Raw genomic sequence first — 22197 nt, 5'->3', positions numbered from 1 at the left:
TCATTTTGTCTTCCCTTTTGTTCCAAAAGCATGTGCCATCGAATTCTCTCACCCAAGATAGCTGGAAAGTTGTGTGAAATGAGAAAAAACGGCTGTGCCACTTGCAGAAGAGAGGCAGATCCGAGCCCTGGATCCGAGGTGTGCACTACGATCTGAGCTCGGATCAAGGCTGATCCGAGGTCTTTCTCTTAATAATCCGAGCTCGGATTGTCTGGCCTCAGATGCACTGCTCCAGAAGTACAGACAAGGGCTCGGATCGCCCTTTGTTCACACGGATCCGAGCTCAAATCTATGCTGATCAATTTCAAGTTTTTCACTTCTTTCCTTTTTCTTCATTTTTGCTCCTAGTTTCTTTTGTACTTTATCCTCTGGACGATCCTTACATTTCTTTCATCTCGTGCATGAATTTCATATATCAATATCTTTCACAATTTCACAAAATTAACGCATTAATCCACTCATTTATCAAGTTTTGAACACTTAAATAATATTTAAGCATTTATCACCAAAAGAGTTCAAATATGGCTTTAATCTTCTCAAAACATATCAAAAGTTTATGCCAAACTTGTACAAAATGTACATTAAATATTCTCTTAGCAATATGTTTGTAATCGAGTCCTCAAATTGACATTCGACTAGAAAACAGAGATTTAGCTACACATCCTCAGGAGAGATCCGTAGGACACCATCGATAACCATTGGTTTTTCCCAAAAGACTCACTAAAGAAGAGACCAGCGGACGTCTCCTTTTTCTTTTCCCTCCAAGGTAGTAATCACGCGGGATTCCGGCCTTTTTTCTCTCTTTGTTTCCTAATTGAAGTCCATTATTTCGGCAGTCCATTGGCCAACTAAAAATAGAATTCTAATTGCAAAAGGAAACTTCTCCAACTATTGCTAATTGTTCCCTAATAAGACATCTAATAAAAAGTGGTAGTTTCCTAATTTTCATCCAATACTCCACGTAAACTCCATCTTGAAATGGAAAACTCTTGAAAAATCACCTCTTTTATTATTTTTTGCTCCACCTTCCTACAATTGACACAAAATACCAAATATAAGTAGAATCAATCAATTAATACAATATTTGGTAATATAAATGAGGAAAATAATCATAGAATTAATGACAAAAATGCAACCTATCATAGAACCTTTGAAGTCTTCACCAGAAGGTTGCAACAGCATATTGTCATTCAAAAAATGTTCCATGGATTGCCGATAGAGTTCCAAGATAACTGGACTGAATTAAGGAATTGGAAATACAGAGGTGACAAATATGTGTCCATATGACTAGTTTAACTCTCTTTCTCTCTCTTATATTTTTTTTCTGCTTCTCCTTTTTGTGGTGTTCTCTTGATGAAATCTTCTTTTGTAATGACTTATTGAAGTTGGGATTTCTTGGATGGTTAATGAGCTAAAAAAAATTTGGATTGCCAATTGATTTCAAGCACTTCCTATTTGTATGGCTCAAGATGTTGAAAGAGTTGGATGTTGATGTATTACTTTGCTAGCAATTATTTTTAGCTAACCAAAGTTTTTGTATGTTTTCTATTGAATGTTTATCAAAGTAGCAAAAGGGGGTTGTTGGCACCAAGTGATATTCCAAAAAGCTATCAAATACTAGGGCTTATGAGTTTAAATTTAATGAGCAGCTACGTTGGTCATGATTCATTAAAAAAAAATTTTGCCAAACAATTTGTTACTTATAAGAACCTGGAAAATGTACAACAGACACATGAGAAGCCAAATTGAAGTTATTTGCAGCTAAATTTTCTAATAAAACCACCCAGTAATTTGCTCAAAGAATTAAGATTAGCATGCTAAATGGGATTAAGAAATGTTCATAACAGCATTGGAGAGGAACATTTTCCCACCAAACAGTTAGACAATAATCAATTATCGCTTATTAGAGAGGAAACTTTCCTGGCCAAAAATGTTTTACTGGTACACGAGGCATTGCAGATTTGTCAAAAGACTCCTTGCTAATTCTATACTATTGGTAAGGATGCGCTATTTTTCCTAGCAAAACACCTTGACTATTTGCTAGGAACTACTGGTTTTTGTGGGGAGTTTTTAACTTTAGTGGTGAGGAAAGTTTTTCTCGCCATAGTATTTGAATCAGACTGGCGAGGAGGTCAACCCTTGCTATTGATCTGTTTCATTAGCGAGAAAAGCAGCAGCATCCTCTCTAATAACTTTTAGCGACGAGCATCTAGCAAGAAACTTGACGAGGAAGCATTTTTCTCGCTGAAATTAATTGGCGAGGAAGTCAAAACTTTTGGCGTGGACTTTTGCTCCTCGCCAAATCCCTTTTTTGTTGCAGTGATATAGTATCCCTCTTTATATCTATCTTTACTAGATATAGACTTGTTCAAAGTTGTTGGTTCTTTTAATTTACATTTGGACACGCAAAAAAAAAATAAAGAACTTCAAAGGAAGATTGGTACTAGAAGAAACTATCCGTTGCTGGTCCACAAGAATTGAAAAAAAAAAAAAAATGAAAGCTTACAAAACACGCATACGTTATAGTTCTTATAACAAATCAATTAATTAAGAAGTCTTAGATATGAAATGTCAACAATACTAACTTGGTCCCTATATTAAAGTAAGATGAAATGTCAAATATGGAAAAAAAAAAGAAGCAACTCATAAAGTTGGACGAAGCAAGTTAACCTATCAGACTGATTTCTAAGCAAAACCCGAAATTATAGAAGTCTTGTTAGCTAATGTTAGAGCTGGTTTTAACGATTCGTAAGGTTTATGAACTAAGTGATAAGAAGGAATAAATTCTACTAGACCTAATAAATGTCTAGTTCAAATTAATAGCAAACCAATTACTAGACGCCTTGGTAACCGTTAAAATCAATCATTGAGATTTAATATGAGGGGTTACAAAACTCATGCTTAGGAAATAAATGCAATGTAATTAATATAAATCCACTAGGAGCTGAACAAGTGAGGGAATTTTGGTGTCGGTTAGCTTTGAGAATTAGCTACTATAATTTACTGAATTGGAAGACAAATTAACATGTGGAGTTATTGATGAGTGATACTATTAAATATTTTTAAAATTTAAAGTATAGTTCGTAAAGTATAATGTATAAAGAATTTATTACATATTTTTATAGTTTAGTTGAAAAGTAAGAATATTTTTTAAATATATGAACTACACAAGCTTTTGTTGTGTTATACTTTTAAATGTGTATTGTACAAGTGTAATAGAAGCATTTACTAACTAGGAAAATTCGTATAAATGAAGCATTTCCACCAAAAATCTTGAAGGAAGATAAAGTGAAAAAAAACATAAGAAGATCATCAATTGTAGTAGATGATCAAGTAGATTTATTTTTTCAACATGACAACAACATAAGAAGAGCACTCGAACTGAGTACTCATTACATGCTTCCCCCGTTGATTCTACACCAATTCAAAGAGAAGCCGCACAAGTCTTTTACACATAACATATTAAGGTAATAATATAGGTGTCACGGATCCTGTGTCACGCCCTTATTTATTTAGCGTTAATTTTTGACCTCATCTCCGGATGTAGCTTCAGGGGTCTGCTCAGCAGTTCGACAGCATCTTTGGCAATGTCCATGGTACCAGTGGCAGCAACCATGTCTGCAAGTCTCCTCAGCAGGCGGACAGCATCTTTGGCAATGTCCATGGTACCAGCGGCAGCAACCATGTCTGCAACGATGTTCAGGGGTCTCCTCAGCAGGTGGACAGCATCTTTGGCAATGTCCATGGTACCAGTGGCAGCAACCATGTCTGCAACGATCTTCAGGTGGACAGCATCTTTGGCAATGTCCATGGTACCAGCGGCAGCAACCATGTCTGCAACGATCTGCGGTTACGGTATCCTCATCTCCAGATGTGACTTCAGGGGTCTCCTCGGCAGTTCGACAGCATCTTTGGCAGTGTCCATGGTACCAGTGGCAGCAACCATGTCTGCAACGATCTTCGCTTTTGCTATCCAGATGAACCTCGCCTGAACTGGCATCGTGGACACCAGTGGTTTTCACGCTCTTCTGATCTGTTTCAAGACACAAGGAGACATAAATATTTGGAGCTTTATCTTAAGCTGCGAACGTTAGGTGACCGGCTAGGCTGAAAATTTGCAAGATATATGCAAAGAAAAGAATACTATGGATTAAACAAAACAGTCTAGGCATATAAGATGGTGCGACTTGGATATGAATTATTTTGCTTCATTTTTTTAATTAAATATTTTATTTATTTTAAGAAAATTTTGTCAGAGTTTCCCCTTAAGAAAATTTTTTCTTGAATTTGGGTTTGTTGGCAGAGAGTTTCGTCCATTTATAAGGAGAATTATTTTGCTTTAAATTATAATTAGAAGCATTTAATTTGGTTTTCGACGTTAGTTTAATCTTTGGTGCGACACTATGGAACGTGTATCCTTACAGCAATACTATAAGGATGCATGAAAAATCAGATGTGCCACTAACCATTGATAGAAGCAACCCAAATTTACTTTTGCTAAACAATGAAAAAGATATTAGCACATTAATATGACTTGCTTGATAATATACAAATAGCCTTCCATAAAAATTCACATCCCAATAATGAGTCTCCAAATCTCCATTCATTTAAGTATTTAGGTGCAGCCAAAAAAAAAAAGGAAGAAAGGAAAAGAAAAAAAGGGACTAGGCACCTGCAGCTGTTGCATCAGAGGAAATGAGGAGCACAAGTGCAAAAAGAACACCAATAAGAAAGAGCAAATTTTTTGAAGATGCCATTTGATTACAATCTCACTCAAAATGTAAATAATGTGCTAAATTATTGAAATCGAGTGATAAGTGCATTGAGTTGCAGCCCTATTTATAGGAACTAGGAGGGGAACGCCACGCCTTGCGTGGAATGAGTATTTTATGGTTAATTTCAAAAACCTTCCTTGAGGGTTTTCATAATTTCACTAGCACCCTTGTTATATCCAATAATACAATGAGCTCCCTTCTGATGTTGATGGGACCTAATGTCAATATCATCAGGGGCAAATTGACCATAATGCCCTCACTAAAATAGCTTTTCTAAACATTATCTTAGAAGCGCAATATAATCTTCCAATCTTGCCAAGATGCCATCAAAACTTTGCCAAAAGTAATTTCTCTGTTGGTTGGTGAGCCTTGGAGAAGAGCTTTAGGAGCTGAACTTTAAGCTCCGAAAATCTTTAATTGGGTGAAGGAAGATTGCTGCCAAAAGTGCGTTATCAGCTATATTCCTTGACATCTATAAATAAAAGGTAAAAGGTGGAAACTTTTTTAATTGAATGGTATGGTACCATGAATAAACTCGTTAAGTTGATAAGATGAACATTCTGGCCATAAGATATGTTTAAAATGTAGCCAGTAGACATGACGAGTCATTTGAGGTCCACACCACGAATATCTTGATGTTATACGAGCAATTTATGATGGATAATGCCGTGCATTATTGTTCTTTCTATGATGTGAAAATGGATGAAATATACATAGCTGGTGAATTAAGTAGACAGTATCGATTTTGATATGTAAGTACGACTTTCTGATTGGTTGCTCATTTTTTGTCTTCTAGGACAAATCTCCCAAAATAAGTTTATATGGTGTTTCATTGCTGAATCACGAACATTCCTATAGTAAAAATTTAGTCTTAAATCAGGTTGAACTAATTATGGAGGGAAAATTTTAGATACTAAGCGACTGATTCACTCCTCATTTTGTCATGTGTAGTCCCAAAAGGAAAAAAAAAAAAGGCTTAGGTGGCTAATTAGTTTGTTAATAAAGACCGTATAAGATCACCTCCAAAAGCAAGCTGTTGTATTATCTCTTTGTTGAGTTTTTATCATGAACATTTTTTAGGGAAATTAATCTTCAATTAGCTTGGACTACATTGTCTTAAATTAGTTAAGCTTTTGCAGTAGAAAAAAGAAATATGCTGTAGTATAAATTCAATTATCTAGTAATTAGATTACTTTTTTCGATGCCTTTATCTATTTACCACTAATTGAAATCCACCGTGAATGTTGAACAACTAAGATGGGAACTGTGTTCATGACATTATTGTGCGTTAATTTTTTTTTTGGTTGCTGTGTGATCGATGCATTTCTATAACTGTATAGGGTTGATCGAAATAATAATTCACTTGGAGTACTCCAGGGTCAAACATATAGGAATGAGTTAATTTTTTCTACTTTAATTAGTCTAATAAAAATAATAAAATTTAAATTTAGAGGGTTTTTAATCACTAATTAAGAAATTAAATAAGTAATCAAATCAAATAAGATATAGGTGAGAAAACAATTAGCAAAAGACTAGAGTTTCAAATTTTGATTCATAATTGGAATCATTATCCAATTATTTTCTTAACATGTCAAAGACGTATCACGTAAAGGTATTTTAATTATCTCTCGATACATCTAAATTGTGTCTAATGAAATCTCACATTGCTCTCGAGATCATAGGTATTTAATTAAACCCTTTAAGATTTTAGGTGATATGATTATGCCATCCAAATCCTAACCCACATTCCTAATTAGGTTAAGTAAGTTTATTTATCTAATACATGGTTATATATCGCTTCTCAATTCAATACAAACCCTAAAAGCATATCTATAGTGGCCAAACATAAATATGTAATAAAGGCAAGATAGATAAATCAAAGAAAAATTGAATAATTTATCTAGAACAAATAATCAAATCTCCTTCACAAAATCTTAAGTCTAGATATAAATTAGTTCAACATATTCATAGATAAATCCAAGAATTCAAATGAAAGACAAAATAAGAAGTTAAAAGTAAAGAAAACTTCTCAATTTTTCCCTACTCCAATCTCCATCTTGAACTTTCTCTTTGATTCTTCAACACTTCCTTTGTGATCTCTCATGAAAAGAAGATATAAAAAGGATGAACTAATGTAAGCTAAATGCTTTCTAACCTAAAAATATCCTAGAATGTCCTATTTATAGTCTCTCAAAGTTGCATCCGAAATGTGGTAGGAATAGGTCTTGAAAACTTACCAAAAATCGAGTTTGAATGGGTTTTCCAATAAAGTTCGGCCCGAAGACTGGCTCTAACTCTGGCCGCAAACTTGTTACGCACAAAAATCAGAGTAAATTCTTAAATTGTGATGGAAAAAAAAAAGTTGTTTTACAAGGGGGATAATTTTTGAAGCTAATTCTAGGATTATGGTCTTCACATTTGTGAAACGCGAGTTCAAAGACTTCGCATTTCACAAATGCGAGGTCAGTGTTTCAGGAAAAAAGAGAAAGGTTTTGAGAAAAAGTAAAAAACAACGAAGTAAGGTCGTATGCGCCAAATGTGAGCTGAGGTACCTCGCACTTCTCGAATGCAAGGTACTCAATCAGAGCTCCTAATTACGACATTCTAATCTGTCTCCTAACCTGCAGAAATTGGAGCTCACTCTCTCCATCCAGCTCACTCTCTCTTCTCTTTTGCTGAGCTAGACACCAGTCCAAGCTTCTAGGATCGGCAAACGAAATCCCTCACATCTTTCTCGTCGGAAGCTCTGCGCCATTGTAGAGCTTGGACCCCTGTTCGGAACCCATTTCTGTAAAGCTAGCCAGCTGCGCCTCTCTCCCCCCTCCCAATTTGCCACTTGTACTACCTCAACAGGACTCCCCAATCAATTTTGTGTCTCATTTGCACTGCACATTTTCTTTTCACTTGGCAAATGGCTTTCAAATTCGTGGCTATGCTCTGTTGCTCAGAAACAGCATAAGAGGTCAGGCCTACGTCCTGTTAACAAATTTGAGGTCTGGTTTTTTTTTTTTTTTTTTTTTTGGATTTCGTTGGTTGCAAATTCAAGAGACTTTGCATTTGGGAGCTTGAATTTGCTGAATGCGAAGACTCCTTGGACGGAATCCCATACTCAAAATGCCCCCTTTGTAGAATTTTTTTAAAATTCATCATAATTTTAGAAATTTCTCCAGAAATCATTGGAACTGGAAGAAGTCCTCACAAAGTCCCTTTCACTGTTTGGCGTTGGACAAAGGATCCACCCGATGATCCTTGTGTCCTGGCAGCCCAACGTTTCTTCTTCTTTTGTTGCGTTTTTGATTCATCTCCTCCTCAATTGCGTGCTTTTCCCGCAAAAACCAAAATATACTTAAATTAGGCAACTTCCATTCTAATTATAGCTCAAATAAAACCATTCATTGACAATTAATAAATATAAATTACTATAATTTGTAGCTTATCACTGTGCTTCACGGCTTCGGAATATTTCACTGCTCTGCAAAATGGTCTATTCAATTTGTTCATTCACCAAGACTTTTATGCTATTTCCATTCAAAAGCAATAGCATAATTAGCAATGGTCATGTGACACTAACGATCAGAGACTTAAGAAGAGCTCTGTTGTGCTGTTGCCTCCAATCACATGGAAAGCATCCAAAATTAAAGTTTAGAGTAAGAAAATAGAAAAGTGATTCAAGTTCGAAGGTACGAAGTAAAATTTGTCCTATGTTACAATATTTCTTTTAGGGTCTATAAGGGTAAATGTGGAACAAAATGTGATGACACCATTTCTTGTCAATTTATTCCATTTCTTTTACTGATATGGGCTGAATTGGTTACTACATTAGTTAAAGTAAGAATGGTCAGCGTAATATTGAAAATAAGAGGGGTACTGAAATTGTCCAAAACTTCAGCCAAGGTTTATGAAATTATCCAATAGTTTAAGTAGCTGTGCCTGTTGCTTGTACAAGAGTGAATCTTCTCTGTTATCTTGAACGAGCTAAGAATATTCGTCGAATTCCACACTTTATTATTGACTAATGAAGCGTCCACGTCTCAAGTCTCCGGACGCCGGAATAAAGAATTTATTGTCCTTATACAAGTTACAGCCTTTCTTGACTGCTAAAGTTGATAGTTCAGCTAATGATCATTAAGAATTATAAGATAATGTGGCTATTGTTCAATCTGTGGATACTGGATAGGATATCAATCTCCTTTTTATTGTTTTTTTTTTTGTTTGTTTGTTTTTTTAGGTAAGATAGACGTTCCTTTGAATATTATCATTTAAAATTTTTTTTTTGTATTGAGTGAATTGGACTGCCCTTATTTTTGAAAACCAAAGTTGTCCTACCACATGGAATCAACTCCACATCTAAAATCACTCAGTATTGCTTATTCATAGATGCAAGTAGGTCTTCGATACAATTAAAGAGTGACTGAAAAGATCCCTTGTCTTGAGATGTAGTACTCGTTGCAAGCTAGTCAGATTTTTCCAATTTCTTGTTTGAATATATGAAAAATTCTAGCTTGCGGTTCTCGTCAATTCTTCAAATCAACTCCAAGTTCATTAATATATTTGTGTTTATGGAACATTTTGTTGAGTAGGTAATGAGATTGAAGGATGGTTTCAAGAAATTCATATATTTGGGATATATTTTGAAATTTATCGTACATTTACCTTGAAGATCAGAAGAAAATTGAGGCAGAATTGAATTATTACTAAGAATGGTGAAGGGACTTAGCATTAAGCTAATCTAGAACAATGGCTAATTTATTTTGAGGTGGATATTGAATCAGCTGACATCAAATGGATCTGGCTGCTTAAGTCTTTATCTTAAAGTACTTAATTTAGCAATGCTCTCCATTTTAGCAATGTACTTAATTTAGCTTAATTTAGCCTATGGCATGCTTTATACGCAGCATTTGTGATCTTCCTAAAACTAAAACATTAAAGGATAAAAAATAATCATACAGAATACTAACAGTATTTTGATTACTATACTTAAGCTTTTATATTTAAGGATATTGATGGTGCATTGATAATCTAATCTAATCTAATACTATATAAAAGTGTTTTGATGGTGCATTGATAATCTAATACTATATTGATGGTGCATTGATAATCTAATCTAATCTAATCTAATACTATATTAAAAAAAATACTATATAAAAGTGTTGATGGATGCTCAGAGAAACAAATTGTCAACCAAGGGTACTTAGATTTCATAGAGGGAGATGATGACAAACCAAAGCAATAAATCTTCGAACAGGAGCATTGACCATAAGGTGCTAATTTTTTTTACTTTTAAATTTTTTTTTTTTGGTTTTGACGATTGCTTAGTGAAAAACTTAGAAATTAGAGGTTTTGAATTCAAATTTCCCTTCCACCCCTCTACTGCTTAAATTCCATCCTTCCTTTATTCGAAAAAATTTAAGAGAAAAAAACTAAGATTTAACAAAAGAAAGAAAGTTGAGATTGTGTCATCATGGTTATATACGATGCCTTGATGAAATTATTAATCTATAAAGTTTACCAAATAACTTCACATTCTCATCATATCGTTACCATTATCTAGATTCTGAACTACTCTGTTTTCAGGACATCTAAACACAAATATGCCTGGCTTCTAGTAAGTTATTTATCACCATCCAAGCCCGTGGTTGGCCTAAGTAATTTTTGTATCGAAAAACACTTTCCCGACATGGTTAGCCCAAGTAACTAGTAACTTATGAGACCAAATCTTGCATATATATCAATCCTTTTCCTCTCCCACTTCCAACGTGGGACAAGGGGTATCACATTATTACTTACTAACATATTTTCTTTTTCCTAAACGTGAAAATTATATCCCAAAGCCTACAAAATATCAAACTTATACAATTAATTTCACAATCTGTATTTGTTGTGTGAGTGCGTACAACTATTAGAGGTAATAGCTATATTATACCATGGAGTTGAAACTGATAATTGAAGATGCCCTAAATCAATAGAATGTAAAAATGCTGAATTTGCCTAGAGGCTCTATGGTTTCAAAGTTCTAACATCTTGGATTTTCAACTTTGGATTTCATATTCAGTTTGCGCTGAGATAGGGTCGTTTGATAAAATTGAAATCTGAAATTTGAATTCTAAATTCATTAAGTTATTATAAGTATTAAATCTGATATATTTGAGTGTATATCACATTATTCTTGTTGTGGGGGAACATGTACAGACATGCAGCCACTGCTGGAAGAGGCTTTTGGGAGAGTACAAGAAAAGAGAATGTCATGCACGAGGCAGAGATCATTGACGTCATTAACTTAATCTTATTAAATTAAAATTATACAAGTTGAGATATAAGTACAACTTGCTTATCACCAGCCATTTTCAGCTTTTGGGAGAGCACAAGAAAAAAGAATGTCATGCACGACGCAGAGATCATTGACATGGTCATTAACTTAATCTTATTAATACAAGTTGAGATATAAGTACAACTTGCTTATGAAATATTTCCAACGCTCAATAAGCAACCATCTCCGTCTATATCTTAACAATGGACCTACATTTTTCGATCTTATCATTGACTCTTAGAATATGATTGAGCTTGAAATCAAATAGCATTCTCGAAAAATTTGTTTCTTTTTCCTTGGTGATCTGTTCGCACTTGTGCTCCTCACTTCCTCCTAGGTTCCAACTTGACTAAGTGTCCATTTCATTGTTTTGTATTTGTTTTCTTTTCTTTTCTTTTCGGTTGTTCCAATCGAATTCTACTCAACATATTGGGCCCATAGGAAGTTAGTAAGGGGATGAGTGTCTGATTAAAAATATTAGTGTAATTTGAGAGGAAAGATCGAGAGTCGAACGAGAGTCCTCGTATTCACCTAATTAGTATCCTATTTTAACAGCGGCATATATTAAAATCGGAGGAGGAGGAGCTTTGCAGAGGAATGAATCGCAAAAAGAAGGAACTCCATTTGATTAAGGATGTCTCGTTTTTGTGTTTGCACCCCTATAATACGCAACTCCAGAAACTTTGATGAGGGTGTAAGAATTGACCTTCAAAGGGGTTACACTGTCCCATGGATATCTGAAGAACTTGAGGTTAACAGTCAAGGGTAAAAATGGGATGAAATTATAAATTGCTCTGACAAGAAATTTTATACCGTAGCAGTAGTATTGCGAGTATAACTTTATAGCTAGTATATTGATATGAACAATGATTAGCTATCAAAATAAAATAAATATTTACTAGAAAATTTCTCTGCTTTTTCAAGATTATGTTTCTTCAACATAATCAAATTATACAAATTCAACGAGGTAATTTACTTTCCAAAGTTTACAAAATTATATAAACACTATCGTGACCATTTTATTAAACAAATAAACACTTTCTTTTTTTTTCAACAAATGATAATATCAGTATATATATTAACACTTGAAGTACAAGAGTTAATTACAAAAGGGGACATTCACCCACTCATCCTTCCTAGCTGCTTCTATTAGTCGAATTGGTACATCATTTACCCATTTTATATCATAAACTAGGTATGTTGCAAAATGTGCTAGCATATGACTTGCTACATTAGCCATTCTAGATACAAAAGAAACTGTGCATTGCTCGAAACCTTGTGTTAATTGACAGGTGTCAGGCTTGTGTAAAAATAAATTCCTACTCAAAAAGATATAAACTCAAGGTTTCGAGTGAAAATTTGCTTCTTTCAAGTGACAATTAATTGGGGGGAGTTTGGAAAATTGCAATTAAAAATAAATAATCAATGCAAATTGAAAATAATTAAACTAAAACAGATTAAATTTAAATCAAGGATAAACGAGCTCTAACCAAGGAAATAACTTCGGAAACGGGTCAAACAACTGCTCATCGATGCAGAATTATTTCATTTATGGTTAATAAACAGGTTATAGTTGCCAAACATGTGATCACAACCAGCTCTTCCTTAGTATATCAATAGTTAAGGTACACTCGTTATCTACTTTTCTAGCCAAAAAATAACCCTAGGTACGTCCATAAAATTTAATTCTTTAATTGCATTAGAAACTAGAAAAGTCCTGTTCTAATCAATAAACACATTATCAGGGTTTATTTAAATTAAATCATATGTCTCCCTAACGTAAAGCCAATCACGCTAGTCGCTACTAATTTAAAATAATTAAACAATTACGAATTTAACTGTTTAAAATGGCAATAGTTTGTTAGGTTGAATTAAATATTAAACGCCTTTGATATTCAAACAACTAACACCTATAACCAATTAAACTCGAAAACATACGAATACTAATGAATAAAAGAAATTAATAAAAACAGTTTGATCTCATAGTTGTTGATGACCCAAATTCACGTTATTTCTTGGCTAGAAAAGCAAATTTTAGTTGCACATCATCGGCATCAAGCAACACAATTTAATTGAAGTAAATTGCATAAGCATCCAATAAAATAGAAAATGAGAGTAAAAGCAATGACAAAGAGGACAGCATCTTTGTTCTTTTCCTCCCCGCGAGACTAGTCACCAGCGCTCCCAAAAAATTCTCGTCTCCCAAGTCTTGTTTTTTGTCAAGTACTAAAAGTCAAACGGCCCTTCCCCTATTTTCTTGCTTTCAAGAATAAAACTACTTCTAATTGAAAAAGGAACCACTTCCAAAAGATAAGGCTAATTGTTTCCTAATTAAATCAAATCTCTAGAAGAAAAACTTTCTTAATCTCAAGTCGCTACTCTGCTCAGACTCCATCGTGGATTAGGAAACTCTTACGTGCAAATCCCGCATCTCCGCACTTGACAATCAACTTTGAAGAAAATCGTCCCTTTTTAGCAACTTTCGCTCCACCGCCCTACAATAGCATCAAATACCAAATATAAATAGAATCTGACAATTAAAACAATATTTGGCTAAAATAAAAGGGAAAACTAATCATAAATTGAATAACAATTTTGCACCCTATCAATTTCCCCCCACACCTAGAACATACTTGTTCTCAAGTATGAGAAACAACAAATCAGTAACTGAATCCCAACAATGGTTATCACTCAACTCATCTATTGTCAAAATATCATCAAAGTAGACATCAAGCATTGATAGCCAAGTTCCAAGAAATAACTCTTCGGTTTGCTTTTAAAACCAAGGACTTCTCCAATTCCTGACTAACTAATCTAAGAAGATTAAACATTTGACTAGCATTGATCAGCAAACGACTCAACTATTAATCAAAATCTCAACATCAAACCCATGGATCGACAGGCTAACATAATCAACTCTATACTCGCACAGTTTCTTTTTTTTGTTTTCTTTTTTTTCTCTATTTTTTTATTTTTTTTTTGTTCATTTTTTAGGGACAAGATTTAGTCCTTAGCCATTCAAGTCTTTTGATGTAAATTCTGACATCTACCAAAAGAAGGAATCCGGTTACTCAACTTTTCATCATTTAAGGGCCACATACTCATAGCTACCGCTACTGTTTGACACGAAAGTCGATCCTTTAGGTGAAGACTCCCGGTTACTATGTAGCGATAACCACTGGAATATAGCCAAACGCTATTCACAAATTAGCAACAAAACAACGTTAAAAATCACACAAGGTTGCATCATTTCCTCAAACATGGAGAACTAAGATTAATAATCGAACCAATTTACATGAAAAATACTAGAAAAATATGCACAATGCCTAGAAAAGCTAACCAAAAATTGCAAAAGTCACAAAATCTCAAATATTCACCAAGGAGCCATTCTTAGACTTACCCATATTGCACTTGATACATTCTTATAAATAAAACTTGGTAATAGAAAAATTGGAATCAACTAACCATTGTCGATCCCAAATATCCATAAAAATACTCACAAATGACAAAAAGAAAATGAAAACACCTAAAATGAACAGTACCAACTGTACAACTCCCCCTACACCTAAATATGATATTGTTCCGAATGGAAGAAATAAAGAAAAGAAAAGGAAGGGGACAACGAAACTTTCCAGAAGAAAGTGGAGAAGGACTCCGGACAGCTATGGATGAGGTGGGAATGGCGGCGTAAAACCCACATAGTGGAAGTAAGCCGCAAAAGTCTAGGACATCTGGGACATGTGAAGTGCAAGATTAGTCAACTGTTCATCCATATGGTGAACTTATGCACAAAGGTGGCCCAAGACGACAATGGAGAAAGTGCGGAGGTAGATGGTCTAGGCTTGCCATCGGCTACTCAGGAAGTAGAAGAGGTACTAGCACACGTGGAAGGACGACGAGCGAGTATAGAAGTGGGCCCCGAAAGAGTAAACTGCCACGCATCATCAACCTGTTCCACTACACCCATTTTCTCTAGACAAACCATATCTAAAGGGTCCATGTTACAAGCCAAATGTAAATCATGGTCATAGGGATCAAGAATGTCTAAATGAATAGCTAAATGTGTGATGTAAGACCAAAAAATCAAAGGTTTGTTTTTCTTAACCATAACCGTCTTGAATTGGGAAACTAGCCAATAGCCCAAATTAACTTTGATATTTTTAGTCATACACCAAATAAAGAAAAATTTAGGCTTAGAAAAGGTCTCAGAACTATCTTTCCAACCTGAGTAATTATAGGCTAAAAAGTGTTGAATATAACAGGAACTCATGTCCTTGAGATAACAGCTCTTGGACCGGCTAGGATTATAACAATCACCATCAATAGAAACGTCCTTTCAAATCTCGGTGTGAAAAGAGAAAAATGGGTCGATATAATCACAAGCACTCTCGGCATATTCCCTAAAATTGGCATACTCACTATCGATGAACCCACAAGCCAAATTAAACTAGGTAATAGAGAACTTAAACTCCCAACCCATCAATCGAAATCGAATCACATTCGGGGCTGTGACAGAATACCCCATGGATAGATCAAACTCAAAGGTGACGTAAAACTCCCTAACCAATTCAACAAAAGCAGGACATCGTATTTCGGCATAAACATCTGTGCAATATTCTCAAAGAAATTCAAAGAAACCATGATGGGAGGGTCAAGATGTTTACAAGGAATAATTCGCCACTCACAACAATTAGAGTATCTTTGCTTATTGACGGCTTTGGTGAGAGTCAAATTACCCCCAAAGTGGGAGAGTGAGGAGATATGGACCTTCTTGTCCCTACCTAAGCATGCCTATTTACTCGAAAGAGAAGGATGGAGAAGGGTCAGTCGTGGGTATAGTTGGTTGGGATGGGGGAGTGGTTTTAGTCGTAGGGGTCTTGGCATTAGTGGTCTTTTTTTTCTTAGCCATTTAGATAACTGAATCCGAAAATAGCAGTAAACAACGTCAGACAATGGCGAAATACAAGCCTCTAATGTATGCCAAACGACTAAAGATAGCCAAGCAATCTCAAATCAAAGTGTACAGTAAAGAGCCCAGAGATGTGACACTATTTAATAACAAAACTAGAAATGTAAGAACAATACCCCCTATCAATATCAACAATCAGCAATTGGCAAGTAAGTAGCGGCAATTTCACCACAGTTTATAACCTCCAATCAGCATTGAATCCCCATGGATGCAAAATAGTAGTGCAAGTTAGTGGTCATCATCAGAAAACAAGCAGATGTCAGGTAGTGCCAATCCAACAATTCGAGGAATACCCACAAATTAAATCAACCCTGCAAAAAGAAATTCTAATAAACTCCAAAGTAGCAACCCAACAATATTTAAAAGAGAAGGACAAGAATACCAAAAATTGGGTCAGTAGAAACAAGACAACAGAGAAAGTGCGGAGCGATGGCTGTCATTGGCAGAGGATGGACGTTCATGGCAGCGCGAGCAACGGTGAATGGCACAGTAGCAAGCGACGGCAAAACTAGAGACGGGCGACGGTGAAACCAGCGATAGGCTTCGACGAACGGTGATGACAGCAATGGTAGCAGAGACAAACTAGCGAACGACAACAACAGTGGATGGTGGGCGATGAACGGTGGGCAAGCAGCAAATAGAGTTTTGGCCGTGCGGCTGGGGAAAAGAAAGAGCGAAATAAAGAAAGAACAAAAGAAAGAAGCAAGAAAGAAAGAAAGAAAGGAAAAGAAATAGAAAAGGGAAAAGGCAAAGGAAAGAATAGAAAAAAAGGAAAGAAAAAAAATTCTTTTGGGTTCAATTTGTTTTTTTTCCCTTGCTAGGACAAGACATGGGCATGTCTTATTGGTTGAAACTCTTTTGATGATAAAGTTGGCTAAGTATGAGTTACAACATACCCTCAAGACGTGGGCACGTCATGTTGGTCCATAGTTTTCTGATGATGGAATTGGATATTTGTGCATTACCACGTACCCTTAAGGCGTAGGCACGTCTTGTTGGGAGAAAGTCTTCTAACCAATAAAACATTAAAAATTAAAATTAAAATACCAAAACCTAAGATAAACATAGTGAAACACATAATATTAGTGAACAAACAATAAAAAAAGAATTTGATTGCCTCCCAATAAGCGTCCTTTTTAACATCTTTGGTTAGACATGGTCGAATATTGCTCAAGCAACATAAGTGGGATCTTCAAGATTTATTATCTCCACATTCTCCATTGAAACACTTTCATAATAGGATTTAAAATGATGGCCATTAACCACAAATTTCTTATCTGTCTGCATACTCTGAATTTCCACAGCACCATAGTGAAAAATATTAATCACAACAAATGGACTAACCCAACGAGAGCGCAACTTACCTAGAAAGAGCTTTAGACAAGATTGATAGAGAAGAACTCTTTGCCCAACTATAAATGATTTCCTTGCAACTTATTAGTCATGAAAAACCTTAATCTTCTCTTTATATAGTGTTGCATTCTCGTAAGTATCATTCCTCAACTCTTTCAATTCTTGTAATTGGAGTTTTCTGTGTATTTCAACCTCATCAAGATCCATGTTGCATTTCTTGATCCCCCAATATGCTTTGTGCTCGAGCTCAACCGATAAATGACACGGCTTCTCAAATACCAACCTATAGGGAGATATACCTATAGGAGTCTTATCGACTGTCCTATAAATCCAGAGTACATCGTTCAATCATGAACTCCAACCCTTCCTATCGGAGCGAACCATCTTCTCCAATATATATTTAATTCCCTATTCGAAATCTCTGCTTGACCATTCGTTTGGGGGTGATAGGATGTAAATACCTTATGAGTCACTCCATATTTGCGAAATACAGCCGCCATCATTTTATTGCAAAAGTGTTTTTCTCGATCACTTACTATAATTCGTGGTACCCCAAAATGAACAAAAATATGTGATTGAATGAAATCTGCAACCACTTTAGAATCATTAGCTTAGGTGGCTTTTGTTTTTATCTACTTGGACACATAATCTACGGCCAACAAGATGTAAAGGAAACCAAAAGACGAAGGAAATGAACCCATAAAATCAATATCCCATGCATCAAAAATTTCACAAAAAATCATAAGGGGTTTTAGTATCTAATTTTTATGACAAATATTTCCTACCTTTGACATCTATCACATGACTTACAAAACAAGTATGTATCTTTGAAAATTGTGGGCCAATAAAAATCGCTTTCCAATACTTACGAACTGTTCTTTGTGGTCTAAAATGGCGTCCATATGCATAAGAGTGATAAAATATTAAAATAGAATTAAATTCACTCTTACTTACACATCTGCGCAGTACTTGATCTGCACATTGCCACTATAAATAGGGGTCATCCCATAAGTAATACTTAGCATCACATCTAAGCTTATCTCATTTTGTTTTTGACCAATGTGCAAGCAATTGATTAGTGGTCAAGAAATGAATAATATCCGCATACCAAGGAAGAGAGGGATTAACAGAAAATAGTTGCTCATTAGGAAAAGTTTTCCTCAATATAAAATCATCCTTGACAATTGGCAATTGACTCAAATGATCGGCAACTAAATTCTCTCCTCCCTTATTATCACGGATTTTCAAATTGAACTCATATAAAAGCAAAATCCATCTTATCAACCTTGGTTTTGCATCCTTCTTGGTCATCAAGTACCGTAGCGCTGCATAGTCAGAATATACAATCACTTTATCTTCTAATAAGTAAGAATGAAATTTTTCTAAGGCAAAAATAACTACTAAAAGTTCATTTTCTGTGATCGTATAATTGAGTTAAGTTCCATTCAAAGCCTTAGATGCATAATAGATCGCATGTTATATGAGCAATTTATGATGGATAATGCCATGCATTATTGTTCTTTCTGTCATGTGAAAATGGATGAAATATACATAACAGGTGAATTAAGTAGACTGTATCGATTTTGATATGTAAGTACGACTTTCTGATTGGTTGCTCATTTTTTGTCTTCTAGGACAAATCTCCCAAAATAAGTTTATATGGTGTTTCATTGTTGAATCACGAACATTCCTATAGTAAAAATTTTAGTCTTAAATCAGGTTGAACTAATTATATGGAGGGAAAATTTTAGATGCTAAGTGACTGATTCACTCCTCATTTTGTTATGTACTGTCCCAAGAAAAAAGGCTTAAGTGGCTAATTAGTTTGTTAATAAAGACCGTATAAGATCACCTCCAAAAGTAAGTTGTTGTATTATCTCTTTGTCGAGTTGTTATCATGAACATTTTTTGGGGAAAATTAATCTTCAATTAGCTTGGACTACATTGTCTTAAATTAGTTAAGTTTTTGCAGTAGAAAAAAGAAATATGCTGTAGTATAAATTCAATTATCTAGTAATTAGATTACTTTTTTCGATGCCTTTATCTGTTTACCACTAATTGAAATCCGCCGTGAATGTTGAACAACTGAGATGGGAACTGTGCTCATGACATTATTGTGCGTTAATTTTTTTTTAGTTGCTGTGTGGTCGATGAATTTCTATAACTGTATAGGGTTGATCGAAATAATAATTCACTTGGAGTACTCCAGGGTCAAACATATAGGAATGAGTTAATTTTTCCTACTTTAATTACTCTAATAAAAATAATAAAATTTAAATTTAGAGGGTTTTTAATCACTAATTAAGAAATTAAATAAATAATCAAATCAAATAAGATATAGGTGAGAAAACAATTAGCAAAAGACTAGAGCTTCAAAAACTTAGTTATTTTTTCAACTGTATATTGAGAATATTTTCATTAGTTGCATGTTTCACATACATGATTTCTTTCAAATTATATATTTCTAATAGTCAATATTCATTCTATATATTATATAATATACTCCAATTCTTAGAAACTTTTAACTACAACCATAGTTGTTAGAATCGCGATCTACAATCCTACGATACGGATCATGGCTAACGATCCAAATTGTAAGTAGGATAAAAAATTAGCATTAAATTAACAAGATCAATAGGATCGTGATCTAGATCATACGATCTTACGACCCTACTATTTTTCAAAAAATTAAGTAACAATTTTAGTATTTTGGCCATATCTTTGTGTAGAAAACTCGAAATTGAGTGTCGTTTATTGCATAGTAAACTATATTCAGACAGCTTTTAATCCATGTAAATAACTCACCCCAATTTTAAAACCTAGAAAATTTGATTAATCTTTAAATTTGACTCATATATTTAACTAAAGTGAATAGATGATCTTTGCTATAGGTTATTACATGGAGCTAGTGTTTTGTGTCTTTATTATAATAAATTAGTATGATTTAGAGTCTTTAGAAATGAATTAATACTTTTGCTAATTCTAAGTGGATAAGTGGTGGGTTATAAATTTGAACCCAAAATACACGGTTTTTAGCACAAAATTCTACTCTCAAAATTTTCTTTAATTATTTGTTTATTGTATGTATACCATTTTTTCTATCAATTAAAATATATTTGAAACATTTTATTATATATGTAATATTTAATTATCGTATTATATAAAAAATGATGTAATAATCAATCACTAAATCATAGTTAACTAAATGTATTGTGTTTAACTATTTTATTAATAAGATGATTTATACACATATAAGGTCAACTTTTCCATGTATATTGTTCCATAATTGAATTTGGATTTACAACAAGAAAGAACAAGTTGTCTAGTTTAATCAAAATACATTTTGAATATATTATAAGTAGTCCCAAATTTCTAGATATTTTTCAAATTGTCCCAAATACTTTATATAGCACAATTATAACCTTAATTAACAATATAATTATATTGATTGCACATGAATTACATTATTTGTTACTACATTTATGAATTGCAAACTTAAAAATTATAAATATGACAATTTATTATATTGATTGCACATGAATATTTTCATTAGTTTCATTTTCTCATACATGATTTCTTTCGAATTATATGCTTCTAATACTCAATATTCATTCTATATATTATATAATATACTCCAATTCTTAGAAACTTTTGACTACAACACTTAAATCAGAATTTAGGACGCGTGTTTTATCCCCTCCAAGAATTTTATTTTTCCCGCAACATCCTTCCGTCAAAATTCAAACTTGTTAGAGGCTGAGGGATATATACATAGAAAGGCTGGTCCTCTCTTGTCTCTGTCAATTGAGAAGCACGCATCTGTTCTTCTCTCAAAGGCCAACATTGGTGATTTTTAGTCCAAAAATAAAAGAACAGATGCAGGAATTGCTAAACGGGAAGAAGACCTCTGAGGAATTGCTAAAAAAGAAGACCCGCCTCCTATCTATCTCCTATGAATTGCTAAACGTGAAGGAGCTTAGGTTTTATTGCTGTCAAAAAATTTGAGAACAACTTCAATGCTTCATCCATTTGCTTCAAATACTGTTAGATCTATATTTTGGTGCCATTTTGTAAGTCTTCATACCCTTTTTGTGTGTTTTTATTACCATTATTAGTGTTAGATTTCTAAGATTGCATTATTTTCCTCACAATTTTAGGAAAATTGAGTTCCAACCATCCTTCTGGACCCTGTGAAGCTAACTTATGTGGGTTATGTGTTTAATATCAAAGATTGTATTTTTCGTTTGGTCGAGGTTTAAGCTAACAGCCTCTGACTTTTGCATCTTGTTTCCTGGTCGGTTGAGGTTAACTTCTCTGCTTTTCCTAGTTGGTTTTAGCCCCTATTTCATATGCAATCAGTAAAATTTCTCCATCTAATGTAATCTTCCCTTTTGTGCGGCTTAATCAAGTTAGATTTAAAGAGCAGTAGTGCTGATATGGAGCCAAATCAAGGCAGTTCTATTGAATGCCGTCTGATCTGAATTTTCCTACAAGTGTATAGAACAGGTCAGCGTCTGTGTACATACTTAGTGTTGGAGGCAAGAGGACTTGGGGGAGATTTCAGGATTCATAGAATCATAATACCAGCTTGCAATTTACTGAAGTTGAAGTTGCAGTTCCATTGTACTAGGAATTTCTGCAGTTGAACTAAACTTGGTCTATTCCAACATGGGCCATTTGGGTTTAGGTGCTTTTTGTGCACTGATTGTAAAACCTGATTTCAGGTATTAATATTTTGTTTCTTTTGGATATATTCTCACTAATTTCAAGTATTATTATGTTCTGCAATTTTT

The 22197-nt window shown here is 34.2% G+C and overlaps 1 protein-coding gene across 2 annotated transcripts; it reads right to left on the bottom strand.

The window, feature by feature from the left end:
- Nucleotides 1-3301: 3301 nt before the first annotated feature.
- On the bottom strand, nt 3302-4809 carry LOC140038968 (uncharacterized). Of its 2 annotated transcripts, XM_072084706.1 has the most exons (3): nt 4673-4809; nt 3785-4033; nt 3302-3718 (listed from the first exon to the last, which is right to left on the bottom strand). In XM_072084706.1, the coding sequence occupies exons 1-3, from the start codon at nt 4755-4757 to the stop codon at nt 3519-3521; spliced, it is 534 nt and encodes a 177-aa protein (XP_071940807.1). In that variant the 5' UTR covers nt 4758-4809; the 3' UTR covers nt 3302-3518. The 2 variants fall into 2 exon arrangements, with proteins under 2 accessions (XP_071940807.1, XP_071940806.1); XM_072084705.1 differs by having other exon boundaries at nt 3302-4033.
- Nucleotides 4810-22197: the final 17388 nt, after the last annotated feature.

The sequence above is a fragment of the Coffea arabica genome, chromosome 3e, assembly GCF_036785885.1.
Source record: "Coffea arabica cultivar ET-39 chromosome 3e, Coffea Arabica ET-39 HiFi, whole genome shotgun sequence".
Classification (NCBI taxonomy): domain Eukaryota; kingdom Viridiplantae; phylum Streptophyta; class Magnoliopsida; order Gentianales; family Rubiaceae; genus Coffea; species Coffea arabica.
Note: the sequence above shows the minus strand (reverse complement) of the source record. Positions and strands in the feature narration are given on the sequence as shown.

Bases quoted from the DNA above. Each gene is read 5' to 3' on its own strand.
- LOC140038968 (XM_072084705.1), bottom strand. From the start codon at position 4,757: ATGGCATCTTCAAAAAATTTGCTCTTTCTTATTGGTGTTCTTTTTGCA. The intron at 4,034-4,672 runs GTGCCTAGTCCC...GTCTTGAAACAG, and splicing joins CTCTGATGCAACAGCTGCAG to ATCAGAAGAGCGTGAAAACC.